We start from the raw sequence: 22,485 nt of genomic DNA, 5'->3' as shown, positions 1-22,485 counted from the left end.
GAGAAAATTCTAGACAAAGAGCATTTCACTTCTCTGCAGTGAACTGTAGTAACTATGATATTGTTTGAGCACTGTCAGACATATATTTGTCATGTTATGTTCCCCTCGGTGGTGAAGTAATGCCCTGGAAGGAGATTGCTTTATAATTTTGAACTGAAAACACTCTTCAGAACTTTTTAAAGAGACAGCCCTCTAATCAGCACGTGCTTTTTCTCTTTTCTGATAGAAAGGGAATTTTTGTCTCTTCTGAATTGGAAGATTTTGAACTTCTGCTCCAACGACTGTCTTACCTTGGGGGAGTCCTGCAAAATCCTCACCCCGTGCCAAACTACAGCGCTGCGAGTGGATTGGACTTCCACGCCCGCTTTGTCCTTCACTGCTTAGAACATAATTTGCAGTATCTCTTATACACTTACTTAGACTATTACAGGTACGAACGCTTTTCGTCCCTCAGATCTCATGCAGATTTAAATAATGAAGCACAATTTCAGTAGAGTTTTCCTTGGCCCTTGCTGTTTGGCGAGAAAGGCTACTTGGGTCACAACAGCGTCACTTAATGAAAAACTGTGGGGCAGAGTGTTAGGTTTCATGCTGTATCTTGAAGCTTTCAGGTTGTCTTGTCAAGATTCATTTGTGTGTCAGTCATCAAAGGAAATGGTTATAGTTGTAATAGTATGTTATAAACAATACAATCTTAAATGAGCCAAACGAACTTATTCTTCAGAAACTCTCACTTGAGCAGAAGTACGAGTTCATTCTTGATACATTCACAAATAAAGAAATCACTAGTTTCCATCTAAATTAGGATTAGTTGGGATTTGAAGGAGAAAGAAATATTAGGTATTGAAACTGTCTGAATACTTCCCACTTACTGAATACTCTGCAATTACAATTTCTTAGTGGTAGCTCCAGACTAACTGTATAATTCATAAGAAGGGAAAAGCAGATCAGAGAAAAGCCAACAAATCTTATTGTTCTGTTTTGTTTGTATAATCAGTTTTAGTTTGCATAAAATATTTAGACTATGCAGAGTGGTATTTGTGAATCAAGTCCCTTCTCTGGGAAGTGTTTGGGGTTGTCGGGCTGGAAACCGTTACTGTGATTTACAGCAGCAAGAAAGTAGGGAAACAGAATGTTAAGGAAGGGAACTGTCAGAGATGCTGCGTTGGCTGAAGCTGTACGTCCTGGGGAGAAGGGTGCTGTGATGGGGCTCTGTCATGAGAATGGATGAAATAAGTCACTCTAACACTAATCAGATGCTCCTAATTGTTAGTACAGTGCTGTATTGGGGCAGAGGATGCTTATAAATACCGTGTTTTCACTGTGCTGCTACTCATCTCGTTTCCAGTTTAACTCCTTCAAATTGCCCTATTTTGGATAAGAAGGAACTGCACGAAGCACATCCCTGGTTTGAATTCCTTGTGCGGTGTCGAGGGGCTGCTGGTGATCCCCAAGGTAGGAGCCTGGCCCGGGTCTGGTGTCTATGGGCTTCATTCTCTGCTCTGCTACAAACTGGGTTTTGACCGTGGCAAATCATTTACATGTGCATCAGTTCCTCACCTCTAAAATGCAAATTATAATTCCTACTTAATCTGTACCTAGAGATTTGGAGGCTGTAGGTACTTGAGAATTATTTTGTGTATGATCATCATTGCCTCCAATTTGATTATATTTCCAACAGGTTGAACAGAAGGAGAATTCATAGGAAAATATAGATAAAAATTAAAGCTTCCTCTAGTTCTTGTGGTGCATTTTGATTTCTCTGCCCCTTGGATTATCTGTTTGCTTTTTCTTTTTTCTTACTGTCATTGAAAATCAGTAGAATTTGTGCCCTTAACTCATTAAACTTTTCTTTTAAAAACATTTCATCTTTTGTCAAGTCACACGTTAACAAATGATAAAAATAAGCCAAGTGAAGGTTTTTCAGCAAATGTGGTCAGCATAGGATAAAGAATTGAACCAATACAGTGCTAAACTGTGGGACTCAATCCAAATCCATCTGTGTAGGTAGAACTGTGGTTTGAAATCGGGAAAGCTTGGAAAAATTTAGAACAGCTTATCTGTATTTATAAGTAAATAGAGAAAAATCACCATTAACAACAAAAAGTAGACATTTCAGCTTTTTTTCATAGTCACAGAACAGTTTTAATATGTGATTTAACAATTTAATATTGGGGTTTGCGTGAAATTAAATCTGACTTTTTTTCTTTCAAGACCCACAGATGATTTTTCAAGCCAGTCTGGCAAACGCTCAGATGCTGATTCCCAGCAACCAAGCCAGCGTGAGCAGCATGCTGCTGGAGGGACGGACGCTCCTGGCACTGGCCACCACCATGTACGCGCCCGGGGGCATTGACCAGGTACTGCGAGCAGCTTTTGGAGCAGTTCTTACAGGGTGTTGAAAACTCCAAGGAGTACGTTAATAAAAATAAATACATTAATGCCATCGTATAATTTCTTTTCATACAACACTCTGGTTTCGGTGCTGCGTGTTTTGGTGTTAGTTGGCCAGATGAAGCCAGCAGAGCGGTTCAGGGTGACATGGTGTAGAAATAGCAAGGCACCCCAATTGGGAGCTGGAGTGTTTAACTCCTTCATAACAGTTACAGCTGAGAGTGTTTGTAGGCACTTGTGTTCCTCAAATAGTTTTAGTTTGCAAAAATATTTTCAGTAAACTTTTAAAATAGTGTTCCTGTATGTGTTGACTATCCCCTTTTGTAGTCGTTTGTAGTCTTTAAGTAAATAAATCAGTGGGTCACTGGACTGCTCTTCTGCTTGGAACTGCATCACTGTTATTCACCTTCCATACTTTCATTTCTAAAGGCTGAAAATCTAGGCATATATTAAAAACTTCAGCTTACTGGTTCTGTTGTTAACCAGTTGCATTATGCTATAGAGATCAAAAAGCACATTATAAATGATTATACTTTAAAAAGAAAAATGCTCGGTGAACCACATGTTGGAACAGAATTGATTAATGCAGATAGCTTTGTGATACATGGCCCAGTAACCTAAAACACCAGGTGCTGTTTAAGTTATGTCTATTATGACTTAAAAGGATTTTCCAGGAAAAAAATGATACTTTCTGCGTTGTCGCCATATGTCAAATTCCTATGAGGTTGTTTGTTTGACGCATTCAAACATTGTTTTGTTATTTTCTTAATGTGGTTTCTTCTTCCTAATGAAATGTTTCTGCTTCCTTGCAATGCAGGTTCTTCAGAATGAAGATACGGAAAAGCCTCTGAAGAAAGTTGATCCACAGCTTTTAAAAATGGCATTGACTCCTTACCCCAAACTCAAAGCCGCTCTCTTCCCCCCCTGTACTTCCCATGGAATTCTGCCGCCGGACATCTCTCTTTACCACCTTGTTCAGGTACACAAAATGCTTCTCGGTGCTGCTTTTTGGCAGAGCACAAGTAAGCTAAGAGGAGCTTGTTTGTAGGTGAAGCCTGGAGGGTGGGGACCACGTGTTGTTTCCTTGGAATCCTTAATTTGGAGCTAAAGTTTATAGCTTCAGTCTGAGCAGTTTTTTGAAATGGTACTTGTGAGTCTGGCTTCCCCCTGCTCCCCGAGATGTGGAAAGACATCGCAGTGTTTAACTTCAGCACCCTGCAACGTCAGAGGAGTGAAGTTCTTGCAGTGCTCAGTGGGCAGGTTGTTTAGTATTAAAAAAATGAATTTTTTTTTTAATTGTCTAAGGGAAATTGAAATTTAGAATTAAAGGATAGTGTCTCATGGAATGTCACATCACATTTCTGGGCAATGGAATGTCATGACACATTTCTGGGCAAATGCCTTTTACTTCAGCCCTGTGGTATGAGATAAACTGAAAGTTGGAAGAAATGGCTACGAATTATTCATTATTAGGAGAGTGTTAGCTTTGCTAAGATCACAGTTCAGCAAAGTACTTAAGCTTGTTCTTTCCCCGTTTCCTTAGACCAAAGTCTAAGCTTTCCCTGGCCCTTGCTGCTCTGCTCCACAGGATCAGAACACAAACATGTGCCTTTGAGAGAGCTGCACGAGATACATCCCTGATAGCAGCCCAGCCCAGCCCTGGGTCTCTGCTGCTGCAGCTCCTAAAATAGTCTCTAGTCTGGTCTGATGTGAAAATCTGAAGCTGTCTCAATATATTTTGTTTCTAATCTTACAGTCACTCGTGCCCTTTGATCCCACTAAACTATTTGGCTGGCAGTCAACAAACACTCTTGCTGTATCAGGTATGTTACTTTCTAGTTTTATTAGAAACTAAAAACTTTCTCGTTTTACTAGTTTTGCTTTTTCAGCCTGAGCACCTAGGATGGAATACCTTCCAGAGGAATGATCTCGCAGATAAACTTACTCAAAGGGCCATTTCTTTTACCAAAAATACCCAGCGTAATTGACTAAAATTTTGTTTTGAAATTAAAATCCTAGATAGGTTACCTTTTTCCATTAAGCTCTTCACAGACAGAATTTTTTCTAAATGTGTTATGAGATAGAAGAACAGTATTTTCTTTTAAAAGCAAGTTGAGGGCCTAAGAAGTGACTAGAGTTCCATGAGAATGGGAATTTCAGTGGTGTCTGGGTATGCTGAGATTTGAATTAGAACAAGAGGAAAGGTATTTGGTTGGCATCTCATGCTTGTAGCTGAAAGCCACTCTCTCTGTTTAATTCAACTGTTTATCAGCTCATGGTAATGATGATATTCTTTCTAGATGCATCAAGTGACTTCCCTCATTTTTCATCCCCTGAACTGGTGAACAAATATGCTATAATGGAACGACTGGATTTTTTGTACTATTTGCACCACGGACGTCCGTCATTTGCTTTTGGTACATTTTTGGTCCAGCAGTTAGTGAAGAGCAAATCCCCCAGACAGTTGTAAGTCTTCTCAAAAATACTTCTTTGGAAGCTATAGTTAAGAACATGGGATAATATTAATCCTCCCCAACAGCAGACAAGTGGTGTGCATTGCACACTTGGAATTTTAGGTGTCCTAGGAGTCTATTCAATAGTCTAGCATCGAGTAGGATAGAAATCAAATATCACCTAAAAGAAGGTGAGCTTTAATTTGAATTTCCTAAAATAAAATCTCCACACTGAAAGCAAGGAATGAAAAATGTTCCAGTCATCTCAAAAGCAGGTAGGCTTTTCTTCTAGGGACCTGGAGCACTTTGTAGAAAAAAGATGCCCCTTTTCTTTGATATTTCCTGAGGATGAGACTTATTTAGTTGAATTAATAAGATAAATAATGTACTGGAGATGGAAGGAATTAAATTTTCTGGTCGAAGCTTCAAAATCATGTGTTCAAAAGGATACAGTCAAATTACAGATCTTGCTTGAGTATATTAAATTTACTATTAAGTATATTCAAAATTAGTAGGAGTTACATCAGACCAAATCACTGTTGGTTTCTAGAATGTCTCGTTTGTGTATTAGTCACTGTATGTTTCTTTTCATCATTTCTATGCAAAAAACATAGGTATGAGAATAAAACCTCACACGTGCTAAGCACAGTGTGAACATCTTCCCTGCTGAGAAAGTCTGTGCGTTCAGTAAACCTCGTAGGCACTTGTTTATATGGCAAATATTTACGTTTGACAATTGGTTAAAAATCCTAGGTGTTACGTGGTGTTCTCTCTGTTTCAGGATCCAGCAGGCAGGAAAGGAAGCCTGTGTTTTAGCCCTTTCCTTCTTCAGCGTCCCTTCGGTGGGAGCAGCCTGTGTGTGCTTTCTGGAGTTGCTCGGTCTCGACAGCCTCAAACTCAGAGTCGATATTAAAGTTGCAAACATCATTTTCAGTTACAGAACCAGAAATGAAGAATCTCAGCACAATCAGATCAAAGAAGCTTTGGGTAAGGGTGTCTTTTCTTTGCTTTAGCATAGGGTGCTATGTTTTTAGTGGGAAGAGAACCAGGGATGGATTGAAAGGTGGCACCTGACTTCTCAGGAATGTGGTAAAAGCATCCTGTCCGTTGAAGAGCTAAGAACTTTGCTCTTTTTTCCTGCTTCTTACTAATTTGAAGGTGCATTTTGAACCACAGCAAATGAGGCAGGAAGGCTGGAATATGACATGCAGGCAGAATCGCAGGAGTATCCAATGGACACTGTCGAAAGCTGCTTAAGGCTCAGTGTAATATTTAGTAAAGTTCAGCCTAATATTATAATAATATAACTAGAGGATTGAACAAAGGGACTTACCAAATCTCTTTTCTCTTTCGTACTTGAAAACTGTCTTACCTCTGCAGTGAAATCAATGTTTAAAGCTTTAAGGAAATTAAATTTATCCTAGGAATAACTTTAGAAAGTTGAATTTCTAACTGTAGGTCCATGCATCTTTGTTTGTCCCAGCTAGGAAACTGCTGGCATTTATTTATATTTTCTCAATCATTCTAAAAACATAGATGTTATTTAAAGCTATGCGTAGAGCTTATTTAAAACAAAATGTTATGCGATTTGAAAGTTGAAATTCTTTTTTCAAAAGTCATGTCACCACTTTGGTGCCAGACTTGGCATAGTTAGTGAAACATTTGCATTAATAGGATTTGTTCTTCTTATTGATTCTGGTACTTTTGAAAATATTACCCTTACTCTAATCCCAAATAGCATCTCAGAAATAGTAATATGTTCTTTTAAACAGTTGAAAAGTTAACAAAATTGGCTGATGGTGAAAAAGCAGCAGCAGCAGAAGTTCTTATCTCCTTAGAAGAAGCTTTTTGGGATGCAGTTGAGCATCAAGGAGTAAAGAAGTGAGTAAAACGTGATGTAAAGGATTATGCTGGCAAATTGAGATTGAGCACTGAATTTATAAAAGAGATGTGTGTGTTTTATTGCAGTAAACTGAACAATATTATTTGAACTTCGGAGATAGTCTTGGTAATTCAAATAGTAGCGGTAATAGCTGTCTCCTGGCAAGGACAGGGAGGTGCAGTCAGCAGGTTAGGCTCCTGTTCCCGGAGCTCTTGCGGGGCACTCAGGAGTGATGATTGGTGACTTCTTTTCATAGCCTGCACTGTCAAAGCCAGGACGATGTGCCTGCCTTGGTGGGTGACAATGTCCCCAGGGTGGCAGTTCCCACCGTGGAACATGACCCAGTCCATAGTGAAGTCGATGGACGTGCTGGTGTTGCCGTTTGCAGGCGATGGATCTTGGGCTACATGATGAGTTTATACGTTGTTAACATCTGCTATAAATATCAGCGTATTACAGCTGAAGCTGTTTAAATCCCACGCAGGACGTCTAGTGACTCGAGAAGGCAGTGGTCTCTGGTAATGCAGTTCTGTCAACTGCATAATATCGGACTGAGTACATCTTACCTAAAGGAATGTGCCAAATCCAACGACTGGCTGCAGTTCATCATCCAGACCCAGGTGTACAGCTACCAGCCAGCCCAGGTGAGCTGTCTCAGGGTGATTCTAAAGGAAGAGAGAGTTTATCGAGAGTGTTCTTTGTCTGTGATGTTCAAAAAAAAAAAAAAAAAGTAAGAAAAAAACAGATTCTTTTAACAAGAAAATATCACATTGTGGAGACAACATAAAATTGAAGCCTCATCAGTTTCCAAGAAGTGAGAAGTTGTCTCGGGATGCTCAGTATCCTCCAATGATGATAGTCCTTCTCTTACAGCCTGATTGCCCAACTTCTCTGCTTTTCTCTCCCTCCTGGGCTGTGAAAAGCTGATCTCACTCTACCAATGCTTTTGGTTTTGTTTTCCTAGGTCATTCCTATCCTTCAAGATTTCACTCCTGTTTTACAAGATCACTTGATGTTGGCATTGGAGAAGTTGCCATTTTTGTGCCCCGGGACAGGGAGCGCTGGGTCCAGAGCTGCTGCCGTGGCCAAGGGCAGAAACGCAGATGGGCTCTTCCAGATCCTTCTGCAGTGTCAGGGGAACCCCAACCCTTCACGTTACCTTTTGTCTGAAGGACTGAGAGAGCACGCTCCCATCCTGAGTGTTTTAGCAGCATGTTTCCAAGTGGGTATTGATGAGGTTATTTCTCTTTCAGAGGAAGAAGTAATAAAAAAGGGCTGGTTGTGCACAATATGACATTCAATGGTAGATGCGTAACTTCAATTCATCAAGTCTTTTTTTCGGTTTTTGTAGCAATTGTGAATAGTGTGACACACTTGGCCAGGTGATATATAATGAGGTGATGTTTATCTCTGGTTATTATAAGACCATCATTTTTGTAATTTTCAGGATGCAAACGTTATTCATTGTCTCTGTGTTTGGATCATTACTACTGCGGATGATGCTACCGGAGCTGAAGCCACAAACCACATCCAAAGCTTGGCAGAAAATCACGACTGGGATCTCCACAACCTGTCAGTTCTCTGGAAAGTCTTTTTAAGAAGGCAAAAAAGTAAAACGCTTTTAAATGGCTTCCAGCTCTTTTTAAAGGTAAGATAATGTCTTTTTAGTGGTATATTTGAGTGTATCTCAAATCATTTTGGAGAGGAGAGGGCCTTATAGCTTCCCCTTCTGTCTTGCTATTTGTGGCCTGGATAGCCTGGGTGTGACCCACTGAAAATCCCGGTCAGGTGAGAAAATCTTTGAATGGAAGTTCTTCCAACTGCTACAGATTTGCAGATCATACATCAGCCTTGCATGCAGTTTTAATAAGTGAGAACTTTATTGTTCTAGCACTGAGGAAGAGAAGTTCTACATTTATTGAGGTACTTTTAGGGAAGAATTATAACCTATTTTTGTGTCTTAAAGGATTCCCCTTTACTGTATATCCTGGAGATGTATGAACTATGTATGGACTGGAAAAAATACAATGAAGCTAAAACCAAACTGGACAAGTTTCAGGAAAGTCTCACAAAGGTAAGCAAATTAATTTTCTCTAAATGTCTTTGCCTAGGGAGTCCCTTATTAGAATGTGATAGATATCTAATGTCAGATGTGAAAATCGTGAGAAGGGTATGCTTTGAGTCTAGGAGCTGATTTGTGAAGGACTAGGTTTCGTCAGATTCTTTTTATTGCTGGCAGTTGGTGGAAAAATGTTTTTGACAATCCAAAACCCACAGTGCATTTTTCTAAATCGTTTTGGTTTAAGTAGATATGGGTGGATTGAAATCCAGTATCATCCTCCTGGTGTGAGCCGTTTGCTGTTTGGAGGTTGGCATTGACTCGAGTAGGACCACGGCTGGCAAATTGAATTATTTGTGGTGAGGAAGTGTGGGATATTCTCTGTTCTGTATTGACCAGGGCACGTCAATACTGAGCTGATAAACCAGTGACTCACAGGGAACAGCTGTTCAAGAAAGACAACATTTTTTGAATATATTTCAAAGTGTTTGAAGAAGTTCGTGCTATTGCTTTAGTTGTGGTAGTTGTCAGAAATTGTGTAGACTTCCCTTTGGAAATGACTCGGTGAACTGCAGCACGCAGAGAAAAACACTGATTTAGCCATTGGTTTTAAGAGGACGAAAGTGTTTTCACGCAGTGTTCTTTGTCACATACAGATGTTTTCACAAGTTGTTTCAGTTCTTTCCTTTCCATGAGAGTTTTCTAGTTCCCTGAATATCTTGGTAACTGACATTCCGTGCCGTTAGTGGTTTCCTTCCTGCAATTCAAGCTAAGGCCGGATCGGTTTCCTTTCCTGTGTGCCACTCACATACTGGATATGCTTATGAAGGATACAGCTGTATGAAAAGAGCTATTAATCTAGCAATTTATTTTATCTATCTGTTTCTGATGCTTCTTGGATCTTTTACCTCTGCCATGGTTATCAGGAATAAGATCACCCTGTCATAAAATGTACTACTTCGCAGTCCAAGTCAAACACACCTCCGAGAGGGATTGGTGCCCCCTGAGAACGGCAGCTCATTGTTTCTGGAAGAGGGAGGCAGAGCTGGTACCACCTTCCCTTTCTGGTGTGATTCCCACCAAAATACGGAATGTATTTGCGAAAAAAAGCCCACCCAACACTTAAAAATCTTTCTCTACACAGCTTAAAACCGAAGGTGACCCAGCGGGTTCAGAACTACCTGTGCAGTGGCTGGAATCACAGGCCTTGTTTCTTCTTGAGCTGATGCTGCAGCAGTGCGGAACGGAGTATGAGCTGGGAAAACTCTTACAGCTCTTTGCTGCAGCAGAGAACCTGCTACTGGATGGTAAATACAGCTTCCTCTCTTAGATGGTATTACTGCTTTCATCTAAAGACCATAGACGATGTTTTTTGGAGTGACCAAACACGTTTACTTTGAGTGTATTCATACTGGGTTTTTTTTGTGTAAGAATTTATATAACCAGAGCTGGTCCTTACGGTGAATTGCAGCGGTGAGAAGGTAACTGTGTGTCTCTTTGGGAGAAGGATTACGTGCAAGTGTTGATGAGGGGCGCACAGATTAACTTCAGAAGTATTTTAGTTATAGATTTAGAGCTTATTTTCAGTCCCATGAAAGTTTTAGAGTGTAAAATCTGTGCTCTTTCTCTGGCAGGGCTGTGGGCTGAAAGACGTAGCAGAATTTCCTCAGGTTTAAGAAGCAGCTGCCTTGCGTTGTTTATACTCTTTTAAAACAGGCCCTTACGTGAAGAAGCTCTGTGTGCTCAGTGAGACCCTGAGGGACTCCTCCATATCAATTAATCGCTCCATCCTAACGAGTTCCGATGTGGAGACGTTTCGCAGTGAGTGTGGATCAATTCTGGAGCAGCTTCAGGAGAGAGGGATGTTCTCGCTGGCTCGGGAGGTGGCAGCACTTGCTGAACTGCCCGTGGACAACGTGGTTATCCAAGAGGTATAGTTAAATAACGATATTCCCCTTACTCCTGTTACTGGCAGTATGGAGAACGTTACTTCTCAGTCTTCCTGAAACACAACTTTTTCTTCAAATCACTTTTTATTTTAATGCAAGTACACCAAACAAGGTGAGTGTAAGGGCTGAGCTGAAAAGGACAGTGTAGCTTTCCTTATTCTCTCACTGTTTTTACTTGCTATATAATCAGTTTTATTTGATGAGAAAAATAGATGGATTTGTTGCATATTGGGACACAAGTTAATTTTTTCAGTATTCTGGCTGTCCAGTGGGATTTTTCTTTTTTTGGAAACTTCTGTTTGGAAGTTTGGAAACTGTTTAAAACCTCTGTGAATTTTACAGGTTCTAAGAGATCTACATCATTTAAGAGACATCGGACAGTGGCATCAAAACCAGACAAGAATTGAATTCTGGAAAAAATGTAACGACAACTTCATAAAAAATTCAATCTCCAGCGAAGCTGCATCTGGGTTTTTTTTCAATCAGGCAAACACGGTATTTGAATCTTTAGCTCAGGAGAAGATCACCAGCGTCACGGAGAGGCAGTTGTTGCTGACCCTGGCTGGCCATTGGCTGGCCAAGAGTGACTCCTTGTCACCCCACAAATTAGAAGAAATAGAGAAGCAGATCTGGATTTGCCGCATCGCGCGACAAACGTTATCCACAGACGAAGGGTCGGGCAAGTCCAGATTTTCCTCCCACGCTGCAGTGAACGGGGATCTCACCTTTAATACCTTAGCTGAGGAGTTTGCTTTTTCAAAGCTACCTGCTCTGAACACACCAAAGTACTTAAAGCTCGAGGGTCTGGCATTCAGAGAGCCTCAGCAGACCTTGACTAGCGAGGAGGAGGAATCGCTCAGGTTTCTGATCGGATGCCTTCTTGATGAAGGAAGCGTGCACGAGGCCAGCCGTGTTTGTCAGTATTTCCATTTCTACAGCAGAGACGTGTCGCTGGTGTTGCACTGCAGAGCTCTGGCATCCGGGGAGACCGAGCTAGACAAACTGCACACGGATATTCAAGCTCTTCTCCGGGGAAGAGAGAAGATATGTGAAAGCAGCGCCCCTCAGCCCGGCAGAGTCCCCAGCAGTGAGTAACACTAACCAGTTAGTACCTTGCTGGGCTTCTGCTGGACTCTTCTGCTTTTGTTACAGTCTTAATTTCCCCAGCTATTCTGGAGGAAATAAGGTCTTCGTGGCGGTGGGTTATCTCATTACACACTCTAGTAAATCTTGAGTTTATAGAGCTGAAACATGGAAACGCTTTAATTAATACATTTCTCTGAATTCTTCGTACGTTATAAAGGGTTTAGTGTTCCTTATCAGTCTTAGCCTTGCTATTGATAATGTTTATATCTAAAGTACTCAGTGCATGTTTATGAAGCCCAAATGAGAAAGCTGTCAGCTGGAACATGACTTTCCAATACTAATATTTATAAAGCTTAATAGGAATAGAAAAGAATAAATGAAGCCTAAGCCACCAGGAAGACTGCTGAGCCCTTGTGCTCTCTTATGCTCTAGGAATTTTACATCTGAGATACTTAACTTAAAACAAACAAAACCCTCACGGGTATCAAGAGTTCAGTTTTCAAAGACTGAGAAAGTATTATGTATTTGCTACAGATTTCTGGAGTCTTGCTCCAAGCATAAGGCTTGTGGTGTTATCTTGTCTTCATGAGAAAGGAATTTATAGTATTTTTGTTTCCAGCCTCGAGCTTAGAAGACTGGACCCACCTTGTGGCTCCGTCTCCAGATGATGAGGTTGTTACCAGCCTGAAGGTCCTCATAGACGAATGTGTCCATGGGAGGAGCTACTGCAGACAGGTTCTCTGTTTGTATGAGCTTTCTAAGGTATGTGTCTAGTACCATTATTGAAGACACAAGTGGTTTGTATCATGCTGTGCTGTAGAAGTTTATGGAGAGAAGAATAAAGAGGGTGCAAGTGCTCATCAGGTGCCTGAAATGAGCTTCAGAGGGTGAAATCACCAAGCCTTGGTGTGGGACAATGGCCAGGTGCTTCCTAGGCATGAAGTGTTGAGATGAACTCAGCTCCCCAGGCCCCTACCTCTGACTCCACCGAGCCAGATTTCAGCCGGTGTCTCTTCGATGTGCCTTTTCCATAGTCTTCCAAGCACGTGGTGTTCATTTAGCGCTTTGCTTGAGGCCTTTGTTGTGGGGCGCCTCCGTCACCAACACCGACCCCGAGGCAAAGAGCCAGCAGCTGCCTTGCAAGTTTTCACACAGAAGTGTTGTGGGGGCTTTGCACAGAGACCCCCCCCGTCTTTGCCTAGGGGCTGCTCGGAGGAGAGGCCAATAAATTCCCAGTGGTTTGGCCCAGACAGTGACAGGAGACAGAGGTGGTTGTTTGCTGCCTCTTGGCCTTCGTGACATCCCACCTCTGCTGCTTCTCCAGAGCTGCTGCCGGACACTTCCTTCAGGGTACAGAGCCCCTTCCCGTGGAATTGGGTCCCTATCTTTGCAATGTTGCATTAGTTCTTTTCTGAATAAAAACAGCAGCATGTGTGCTAAAAATATTAGTATCAGCTTTGTCACAGAAGTCCTGAGATTTTCCCATAGGATTTGTCATGCTTTGAGTATTCGGAGTGAGTGCTCTAGGTCTGAGTTAGTGAGAGGTAGTCATTTGACTGGCATGTTCCCTTTTACACCATCCATATACTTCTTGCCTGAAGTGGGATGTCCACACTTTTGAATTAAGAGTTGATCATTGTGTTTAGGAGGTATATTTTTCAATTGATTTGTAAATTTATAAATTTGGAATATGTTACAGCAGAGTATTTACGGAGCCTCACCAACTCCTCTTCCAAACGTAGCAAATGCAAAAACTAGTATATGTTTTTCATGGAGAGTTTGTGGTATGTAGAGAAGGGGAAAAGGAACCTCATAAGTAAAACTTATGCAGAAAACACATTTCATCATTTTGGGAGGTCTTTCTTCTAGGTATTTTAAGTGTTAAAGTTTATAGTTGGTTCAGGAAAGCATCACTGTCCATGGGGACAGCTCTGGGAGTATTCAGCTTCAAATGCAAAGTGCTTACATGCCAGCCTGGTCTGGAGAACTTTAATACTGAAGATAAGGAGATGAAGGTGCTGGTGACTGACAGAAGGACAGGTTGTGTTTGCGTTTTTTGGAACGGGGTTTTGTCTGCTCCTCCAGCATTGCCCTCTCCCCGCAGCGCCTCGGTAGGAAGAAGCACTGCAGGTCAATGTATGTCCTGCTCTGGAACTTTTGCTGTGTACAGTCTTCTAAGTGTACATGTGTTTCTCAGGAACTGAACTGCTCCTACAGCGAAATGTCAGCCCAGGACCCCGAGAAGGTGCTTGGGGCCATCCTGTCCTCCCGGCGGCCGGACAGGGCCCGGAAGGCTCAAGCTTTCATCGCCACGCAGGGGCTGCAGCCTGACACCGTGGCGGAGCTCGTGGCTGAAGAAATCACGCAGGAATTACTGGCGTCTTCAGAAGGGAAAGGTACTAAGGGGGCGTGATCTTGTATCTTAGCATTTTTGGTTTGTGTGATATTTGTGTATCTGAAAAAGAATCCTTGCTCTCCAGGTATTTGAGTGCTAATTAGTCAGTAACGTTTGGGCAGCTCTTGTGTAAGGTTTGTAAACCTCGTACACCTTCTGTAAGGTTTTATACAAGTGTTTTTTAGTTATTGTTGTGTCCAGAGTGGTGTTACAGTATTTAAGGTTGTTTTTTTAATGGATGTAAATTTAGTTGTTTTTATAAAAGGGGTTATTTTTTTAATCATGATCTTTGCAGCCCCGCATCATCTGACTTGGAAAGATTCATGGTCATTTCTTTCTGAAAAGTGTGGCCAAATATTTTCCCTTTTTTTTTTGACTTCGTGAAATGAGGGATGTTCCTCAAAACAGCATGAATTTACCTGGGGGACTTTTCTGTTTGAGTAACTTCTACTTTGCCACAATATGAAGAGCAAAGTTCCACGAGAAACAATGAGCTGTTGGACGGAGATTCCCGAGTCCGGGTGTGCTCTCCTCTGCCCCTGCCTCGGCTTCCACTCTGCTCCCGCGTCTCCTGCTGCTCCCCAGCTCACGTGGGTGGCTCAGAGGACTCAGTGCATCTCCTTCACAAGAGGCACCCCACTAACCCAGCGGGAAACAAATCCAGAAAAGAAGAGTTTTCTGTTGAGTTCATGGCAGAGAATGAATCAGAGCTACTGCAAGAGATGGGTTAGAATTGTGTTAGGAAATTTCCTCTTCATGAGGAACATGAAAAAATGGGTTTTTTTCAGCAGCAGCCTCCTGGGTTTCTGAAAGTACAGGTGTAATTGCAGTACCAATACAGCCGTTCAGTAGGATTTCATTGGATTGATCTGGCAAAGAAGTAGTATCTGATTCTTAAATTTAAGCAGTAAGATCAAAAGTGTGTTTGGAGTTGCGGTTCTGAGTCCTAAGTCAGTCTGGATGAAGTTCTATTGGTTGGTTTGAGTTTTTTTCTCTTAACGTAGCTAATCTCTCCTGAACAGTCAGCACCAGGACCATAACTCTCTCTCTCTCTGCGGCCACAGGACAGAAACAGGTTTTGAACCCGGCGGCAGAGAGTCAGGCGTTGCTGCAGCTCGCTAAGCTCTGCCAGGACCACACGCTGGTGGGCATGAAGTTACTGGACAGAATCTCCTCTGTTCCACGTGGGGAGCTCTCATGCAGTAAGTAAATGGCAAATAGTGCTTGATGTAACTAACGCTTTACTCAACGTGGCATTACGTGGTTTAAAATCACTTCACAAGGAATGAAAGCAACACTGATGGGAGTGTCTCTACCGATCTCCAATTTAATATTAAATGAATAGATCCGAGTATATGCACAGTAACTGAGCTGCTTAAGTGTTGCTTGCGGTTACTTGCCAAACAAAACACAGATTTTTTTGTGCCAGCAGCTGGGAAGTGCAGTCAGCGAGTTACCTGAACTTCTGTAGGTCTGTGCTGCAGAAAGAGGCTATTGTGACTTCCTTTGTATTAATCACAATAAGAAATTACTTTCTTTATCCATGTGTTAAACTTACTTCCTGATCTTTTGTTACTGAAGTCCATTTTCCACTGCGCAGCTTTATGGACCGTGGAGATGTTGTCGTTGGGTTTATAAGACATCACCAGGGTACTTTGGTACCATTTTGCTACTGGGTAGTGGCAAAACGAGATCATTTACTTATTTATTTAAACTCTTTTCAAAAAAAGATTTCTTATGGGCAGGTCGTCTCTGAGGAAAACGAACGAGGGTGAGATTTTAGTGTGAGTTGTCTCGTGAGTATTAACATGGGCAGAACTTCCAGTGCTGCTTCATCCAGGGTGGTGAGGAGAGAGCAGCTTCTAGAACACGTTCTGCGGAAGCAAAAGCCTGGCTGAAATGAATGTTGAAACCGTTCCATTAGAGTCCAGCTGTAATACTGGAAATCTGGAAAGCCCTCGTGAGAAAACAAGTAATTGAAAATATCACGTTCCATGTAATCTTTATGTCCCTGACACATTTGTCCTTTTGTCAGATCTTAACTTACCCCTTGTTTTTCCGGGTAAGTAGCACATGGGTGAGTATTGGTATTTCCCCGTGTGGCGACTAAGGGAGGGAAAGGACTCCGAGGAAGTGTCGGGAATTACCAGATTGTGCTGGAGATGTCTCTGAATGGCATCTCTGCCACAGTACCCCTGCACAGGTGGAGGTATAATTGGTTTGTTTCAAAACATGTGTAGGTTTATGACGTTAACTGTGTTCTTTTCAAAACCTGCATTTTTCCCTGTTTTATACCACTCCGTACAACACTGCTGCGTTCCTGGCGAGCGTTGCGTGGGGTCTGGGACCCCGCTGTGCCATGGCTTCACAGCGTTAGATCAGGCCATCCACGGAAAGTAGAATATGCTAAATTGTGCTGGTTTCACTCATTTATTTACTGTGTGGAATTTATGAATGATTTTTCAAATCCAGGTGCAAAACTCGTGGCCTTCCTGTTCCCAGTGCGGAGCTGGCTGGCAATCGTGGGGAGCTGTGTATTATTGTACCTTCGTCAGTCGGCTTTTGGGGGAGGAGGTTGGAAGTTTTGCGTGTGGAATAAAGTAACGTTTTGGAAAATGATCCAAAAAAAATCCAGATTTTCCCCCAGATGAGAAGCCAGACTGAACGCATGCTGTTAGAGAAACTGTTACTGCTTAAAATTGCTTAGGACAGAACCATGATAGCTCTGCTGTCTGATCCCCTTCTGCTGTTTGTAACTGGGGAGGTTGTGTGTCCTCTGCAGCGATGGCATCGCTTTGGCAGAGAGAAGCCCAGTAATTAACTTCCTCAGCTGAAAATACCTCAACTCTGCTGTTCAGTTACAGAATTGCTGATTTTGGCCCATAATTGCTTTAGTTTGACTTGCCACATGGAAGGAATCACGCGAGTCCTCCAAGCAGCGCGGCTTCTCACCGACGAGCACCTGGCTCCTAACGAGGAGTACGGGCTGGTGGTACGTGTCGACTCATCAGATGCCCCCCACGTTTGTCCAGGCGCTGTGGGAAGGGAAGGTTTCCCTCCACCTTGGCAAATAGCTTTGCTCCTGCACGGGGAGAAGGTGGGTGGTGGGACGGAGCGTGGGCTGTCACCTCGATCGATGACCTTCTCCTGCCTGTCCCTGGAAGCTGAAGGTGTTTGCTCTGGTGTGTGCAGGGCATGGGTTTTGTGGCACAGAAGCTCTTTGAAAACTTCTCTGGAAAAGCAGAGGTAGAGGGAGTGGAATGGTGAGGTGGCAGCAGTGTGGTACGTCAGAACGGGGATATCAAAGTAATTCAGCTGCTGGTGAAACGTGATAAAATCCTAGAATTGTCTGGGTTGGAAGGGACCTTTAAGATCATCTAGTCCAACCACCAACCTAACTCTGATAAAACCATCACTAAACCATGTCTCTAAGCTCTATGTCAACCCGTCTTTTAAATACCTCCAGGGATGGTGCCTCAACCCCTTCCCTGGGCAGCCCAGTCCAAGGCTTAAGAACCCTTTCAGTGTAAACATTTTTCCTAATATCCAATCTGAACCTCCCCTGGCGCAACTTGAGGCCATTTCCTCATGTTCCATCACCTGTTCCTTGGGAGAAGAGACCGACCCCCCCTGGCTACACCCTCCTTTCAGGGAGTTGGAGAGAGAGAGAAGGTCTCCCCTCAGCCTCCTTTTTTCCAGGCTGGTAATTTGTATTATGGGGCTGTCGTTGCATCTTTATGTCCTGCCTTGGAAGGACTCCCGGAGCCTGAGACCTGCCCAATAGAAGGGTGTCATTGCTAAAAGGTTCACTGCGTGTTTTTATATGGTCAAATTCTGTCCTTTCACCTCACAGTGAAAGAGATGCGGGGGGTTGGTTTAACGATAAACCCTTGGTGGCTCTAAGGGAGCCACCTGCACTGACCAGCCCAGCGCCACCATGTCCCCACCGTGGCTCTGACCCCCCCAGGGAGGGGTTTCTGCTCCACTTCGAGCTCCTCACGCCGTTATTTCCACAGGTTCGTCTCCTCACTGGGATTGGCAGATACAACGAAATGACCTACATATTTGAACTGCTGCACGAGAAACACTACTTCGAGGTGCTCATGAGGAAGAAGTTAGACCCAGTAGGTGGAAGCGGGTAAAGGGGAGAAAACTTTCAGAGAACTCTGTGGTTACATCAGAAACTGGGAGTTACACAAGATGGAATGATCTGGGGATTTTAATTACTGGAGGGTAGGGAGTGTTAGTCAAATTTCATAGTAATCAATTAATTCTGGGTTTTATTCTGGTTTTAGTTCAATAGTTTTTTTGTAATTAGTTCAGTGCTGCAACGAGAGCAGCGTTGAAAGTTCAAGCCAGGAAATGTCACTTAAAGAGTTTCCATGTCTGGCTTTGGTTTTACTTCCAGTTAAAGTTTCATGGGTTTTTAAAACTCATCAATATTTACAGCTTTCTTGTAACATAAATAAAGTCATAAACGAGTGTCAGTTTTGACATTTGTGTGTAAATAAATTAATGCATAAGTGCTGGATTTTCTTACCTGACATAATGTAGTTGAGCCGGGGTAGAATATCGCCATTCTGTTTTGAAATGGTGTGGAGAAACCTCAGCGAGTGTCATGATGGCTTTTTGGAAAACTGTACCAGAAGAGATTTGCTTGTGGGTACTAAAACGTGAATTATAAAAAAAGCTCTTCAACTCTGAATGTGACGTTCCTTCCCCTGAGCAGAGCGGGACGCTGAAGACGGCTCTGCTGGACTACATCAAGCGCTGCCGCCCCGGGGACAGCGAGAAGCACAACATGATCGCCCTGTGCTTCAGCATGTGCCGGGAGATCGGGGAGAACCACGAGGCTGCTGCCTGCACGCAGCTCAAACTCATCGAGTCTCAGCCCTGGGGTGAGTGCAGACTGCACGGCCCAGGAACACAAGGAATTTTGTGTAAGAAGGGGGAGGTGACGGGTGAATGGCGTTGGGTTGCCTGCGTGGTCCCAGTAACACCCACTGAAATTCCGCTGTCCGGAAGGAGGGTCGCGTTTGCCTGGTTTGGGGGGTGCTCATACCTCACAGTTTGGTTGCTCTGGCGTTTCTCAAAGAGTTGGCATTTTTGGTTCTTACCATAATATAATGTTCCTGTGGTACCAGGCACGGGAGGGGGTGAGGACAGATTTTTACACTGACAGGGTTGTGAAGCCTTGGCAGAGGCTGCCCAGGGCAGTGGTGGAGTCCCCATCCCTGGAGGGATTTAAAAGCCGGGCAGACGTGATGCTGAGGGACGTGGGTCAGTGGTGGGTTGATGGTTGGACTCCATGATCTGAAAGGTGCCTTCCAACCTGGGCAGTTCTTTGATTCTATGACACATCCATGTTTTCCTCACTTTAATAGGATGTGACACAGTGGGTTTTTTTCTATAAAGTGTATATATAAAGTGTTGGGGGTTGTGTTTGTGCAAGATAAGGTGTTAACACCTAAGCTCAGTGAGTGCTGAGGAGCACACGCTGCAGAGCAGGTCCCCAGCCCTGGAACGACAGCCAAACCAGAAGCGGTGCCAAGTGGTTTTCTGAATTTCTCTGATCGGAGTCAGTGCTTCCGTCTGCCCCAAATGCACGATTTGTGTTTCGTTTCAGTTCCTCAGTCACTTGACTGGGCTCCAGCAATCGCTTTGGTCCCTTCGCTGAACAGGCATCACGGTCCTTCGTGCTTTCTTAATATGAAATTATTTTCTTTTAGTCTTTCGTTGCTCTCTGAAACAGCACTAGGGACAGACTTGGTACCAGGAGGTGTTTTTGTAACTTTGTCACCTTTAGAAATAATTAATTACTCCTTTTTTCCCCCCATTTCAGAGGAGTCTCTTCAGGATGTTGCAAGTCTAAAGAAACTGCTGCTGAAAGCTCTGACTCTGTTTATCGATGCGGCAGAGAGCTATTCCAAGGTAAATGAGATGGAATTGTATGATTTCTGTGCAGCACTGGGGGCACAAAGGGAGGGCTGAGAGCAACGCAGGCTGCTCCAGGGAGGAGTTGCCGAATCCTGGCCCAGGAGCAAAGGAATCTCTTGCTCTGTCAGCACAGCAGTGTCCCCCCAGTCCCCCCCTCCCAGTAACGCCGTCGTACCCAAGAGCTGTTCACGGATCCCTCTTCAGGCTGTAACATCTGGGGTCACAATCGGGTTCCCCACTTGCAGAGGGCTGACCGTGAGCTTAACTAACCAGAATAGAACAGTACAAAGAGTGTTTTAAAACTGGTGAAAGTCTTTGTAGTCAGTGAAACTTCATCTAGAACTACTGGAATATGAGGGATGATAAAACTGGGGTGCTCTCACAGATGAAGTACTGGACAACTCTGAACTCGCTGTTGCTCCAGGAATATTCCTTGCTTTCCTCTAGAAAGGTGCTTCAGGATCTTGTGTTTGTCTCTGATTTGTGACCCAGGACTCCTGTGTGCGGCAGGCGCTGCGGTGCCGTCGGCTGACGAAGCTGATAACGCTGCAGCTGCATTTCCTGAGCGCGGGCAGGAACACCATGGTCATCAACCTCGGCCGGCAGAGCCTCATGGACGCCATCCTGGCCCTGCCCAGGTTCTACCAGGTCAGCTCAGCTTCCTCGGCTGCTGTGTTCTGAAAAGGATTGTTTTAATCGGCAGGTACTGAAGCCCTTGGCTCCTCTGAGCGTTTCTCGGCTCTTCCAGGTGGCCACCAAGCCCCGTGGAATTGCTGAGATCCCGCTGTGGGGCGATGCTCTCAGGGACCCTTTGCCATCTGACAGCTGGGCCCTTGGCTGTCCCGCAGCTCCTCTGCTGCCGGGAATCTTCGTTAGAGCCCTGAATCTAATCTGTGTCGGCATCCATCACTTCATGAATTTGGAAATAAGAAAGAAAAGGGCTTTTTAAAGAGAACAAACCAAACAAACTCTGACATCTTGTTTAGGGGCTAAGGAAATGATTTGCAGTGCTTTGTTACCCCGGTATTCCCGTCACACACCTCTCAAGAACAGCATCAAGAGATGGGCCAAACAGAAAACTCACAGTATTTTTAGTGTTCTAAGTACAGGACCGTCTCTGTGCAAGAACAAACTCCTTCCGCTCACTAATTCCAGCGTCTGCCCTCCCGCAGGCGGCCATCGTGGCCGAGGCGTACGAGTTTGTTCCCGACTGGGCGGAGGTTCTGTACCAGCAGGTGATCGCCAAGGGAGACTTCACCTACTTGGAAGAGTTCAAACAGCAGAGGCCACTGAAGCCCAGCATCTTTGAGGAGATCGCTAAGAAGTAAGTAAAGTACTTAGATGGGCAAACTGGAACTTTCTTTTCCACAGACTGCTTTAGGGGAGCAGCTGCCCGTTTAGTGCGGGCAGGTCTCAGTGCTGCTAAAACCTTTCACGCGATGACGTGTAGCGTACGGGGACTGGGCAGAGCAAATCTTTTTTAAAAAGAACGAGAGCCAAATAAACAACCAAGAGAATCAAATGTACACTTTGAGCCCAGCCTTCTTAGAACTGTAAGAACTGTGTTTCTTATCGCAAGAGACTCAATTATAATTGTCTGTGAAGCCCATTTCAATTATGCGTACAATTATTTTCAGAGTCAAACAGCACCCACCTACTGACGCCGCTCTGAAAAACCTGCGGAAACTGCTCACCCACTGTGACGACATCTACACCTCCTACAGACTGGCCTACGATCACAAGTTCTACGACGTGGTGAACGCGCTGCTGAAGGACGCGCAGAGCGGCTGCTGCCTCAGCGACATGTTATCCAGCTAGAGACCGGCTCCCGTGGCTCCTGCCCGGTCAGTGCCCAGGCTTTAACAGCCCTTTTTATCAGTCACCTGCTCACTGGGATTTGCTGCTGCGGGTGAGTTACTCCAGAAAACTGGTGGTGGTTGTAAATATTTAAAATGCTGAGCTTGTGTTAAGCTAAAATTGTGTTTTGTATAATAAATCTTAACTGTTTACAAACCACTCGACTGACCAGGAGCACTGACTGGCACGGCTGGTGACGAGCCCCGGAGTCCTTTACCCGCGGGGAGCGGGTGATGGATGGCCACAGGAGTCGGATCTAAGGCCACAAAAGGCTGAAGCAGAATATCCCAGATGTGGACAATGAAATCAGCAGCAGAATTAGTGCCTTTGGAAGTTTTAGATGCTTTTAGATGCTTTAAGAGGAAAACCCATTCCTGGAGTTTGGGCTGAGCAGCCAGGTTGTTTCCTCACTTGCCGATACAGTGCCATACTCTCGTACCACGCTGAAGAGCACAGGCTCCATGCACTGCTGT

At 43.8% G+C, this 22,485-nt stretch overlaps 1 protein-coding gene across 1 annotated transcript in view; it reads left to right on the top strand.

Moving 5' to 3' along the window:
* SPG11 (SPG11 vesicle trafficking associated, spatacsin) overlaps nt 1–22,170 on the top strand; it is a 33,317-nt gene extending 11,147 nt beyond the window's left edge. Inside the window, exons 16-40 of the mRNA XM_074155674.1 lie at nt 227–430; nt 1,349–1,455; nt 2,215–2,360; nt 3,212–3,373; nt 4,151–4,217; nt 4,695–4,860; nt 5,629–5,834; nt 6,620–6,728; nt 7,214–7,373; nt 7,694–7,951; nt 8,177–8,377; nt 8,696–8,803; nt 9,933–10,095; nt 10,505–10,719; nt 11,080–11,824; nt 12,443–12,585; nt 14,021–14,219; nt 15,283–15,420; nt 17,077–17,210; nt 18,235–18,342; nt 18,948–19,116; nt 20,061–20,149; nt 20,648–20,803; nt 21,328–21,479; nt 21,793–22,170. Coding sequence (XP_074011775.1) covers nt 227–430; nt 1,349–1,455; nt 2,215–2,360; nt 3,212–3,373; nt 4,151–4,217; nt 4,695–4,860; nt 5,629–5,834; nt 6,620–6,728; nt 7,214–7,373; nt 7,694–7,951; nt 8,177–8,377; nt 8,696–8,803; nt 9,933–10,095; nt 10,505–10,719; nt 11,080–11,824; nt 12,443–12,585; nt 14,021–14,219; nt 15,283–15,420; nt 17,077–17,210; nt 18,235–18,342; nt 18,948–19,116; nt 20,061–20,149; nt 20,648–20,803; nt 21,328–21,479; nt 21,793–21,973 — 4,486 coding nt within the window. The 3' untranslated portion in view covers nt 21,974–22,170. The remainder of the gene's footprint in view (nt 1–226; nt 431–1,348; nt 1,456–2,214; nt 2,361–3,211; nt 3,374–4,150; nt 4,218–4,694; nt 4,861–5,628; nt 5,835–6,619; nt 6,729–7,213; nt 7,374–7,693; nt 7,952–8,176; nt 8,378–8,695; nt 8,804–9,932; nt 10,096–10,504; nt 10,720–11,079; nt 11,825–12,442; nt 12,586–14,020; nt 14,220–15,282; nt 15,421–17,076; nt 17,211–18,234; nt 18,343–18,947; nt 19,117–20,060; nt 20,150–20,647; nt 20,804–21,327; nt 21,480–21,792) is intronic.
* The last annotated feature ends 315 nt before the right edge of the window (nt 22,171–22,485 follow it).

This window comes from Numenius arquata, chromosome 11 (genome assembly GCF_964106895.1).
Source record: "Numenius arquata chromosome 11, bNumArq3.hap1.1, whole genome shotgun sequence".
Taxonomy (NCBI): domain Eukaryota; kingdom Metazoa; phylum Chordata; class Aves; order Charadriiformes; family Scolopacidae; genus Numenius; species Numenius arquata.
This window is presented reverse-complemented; position numbering and strand designations above follow the sequence as displayed.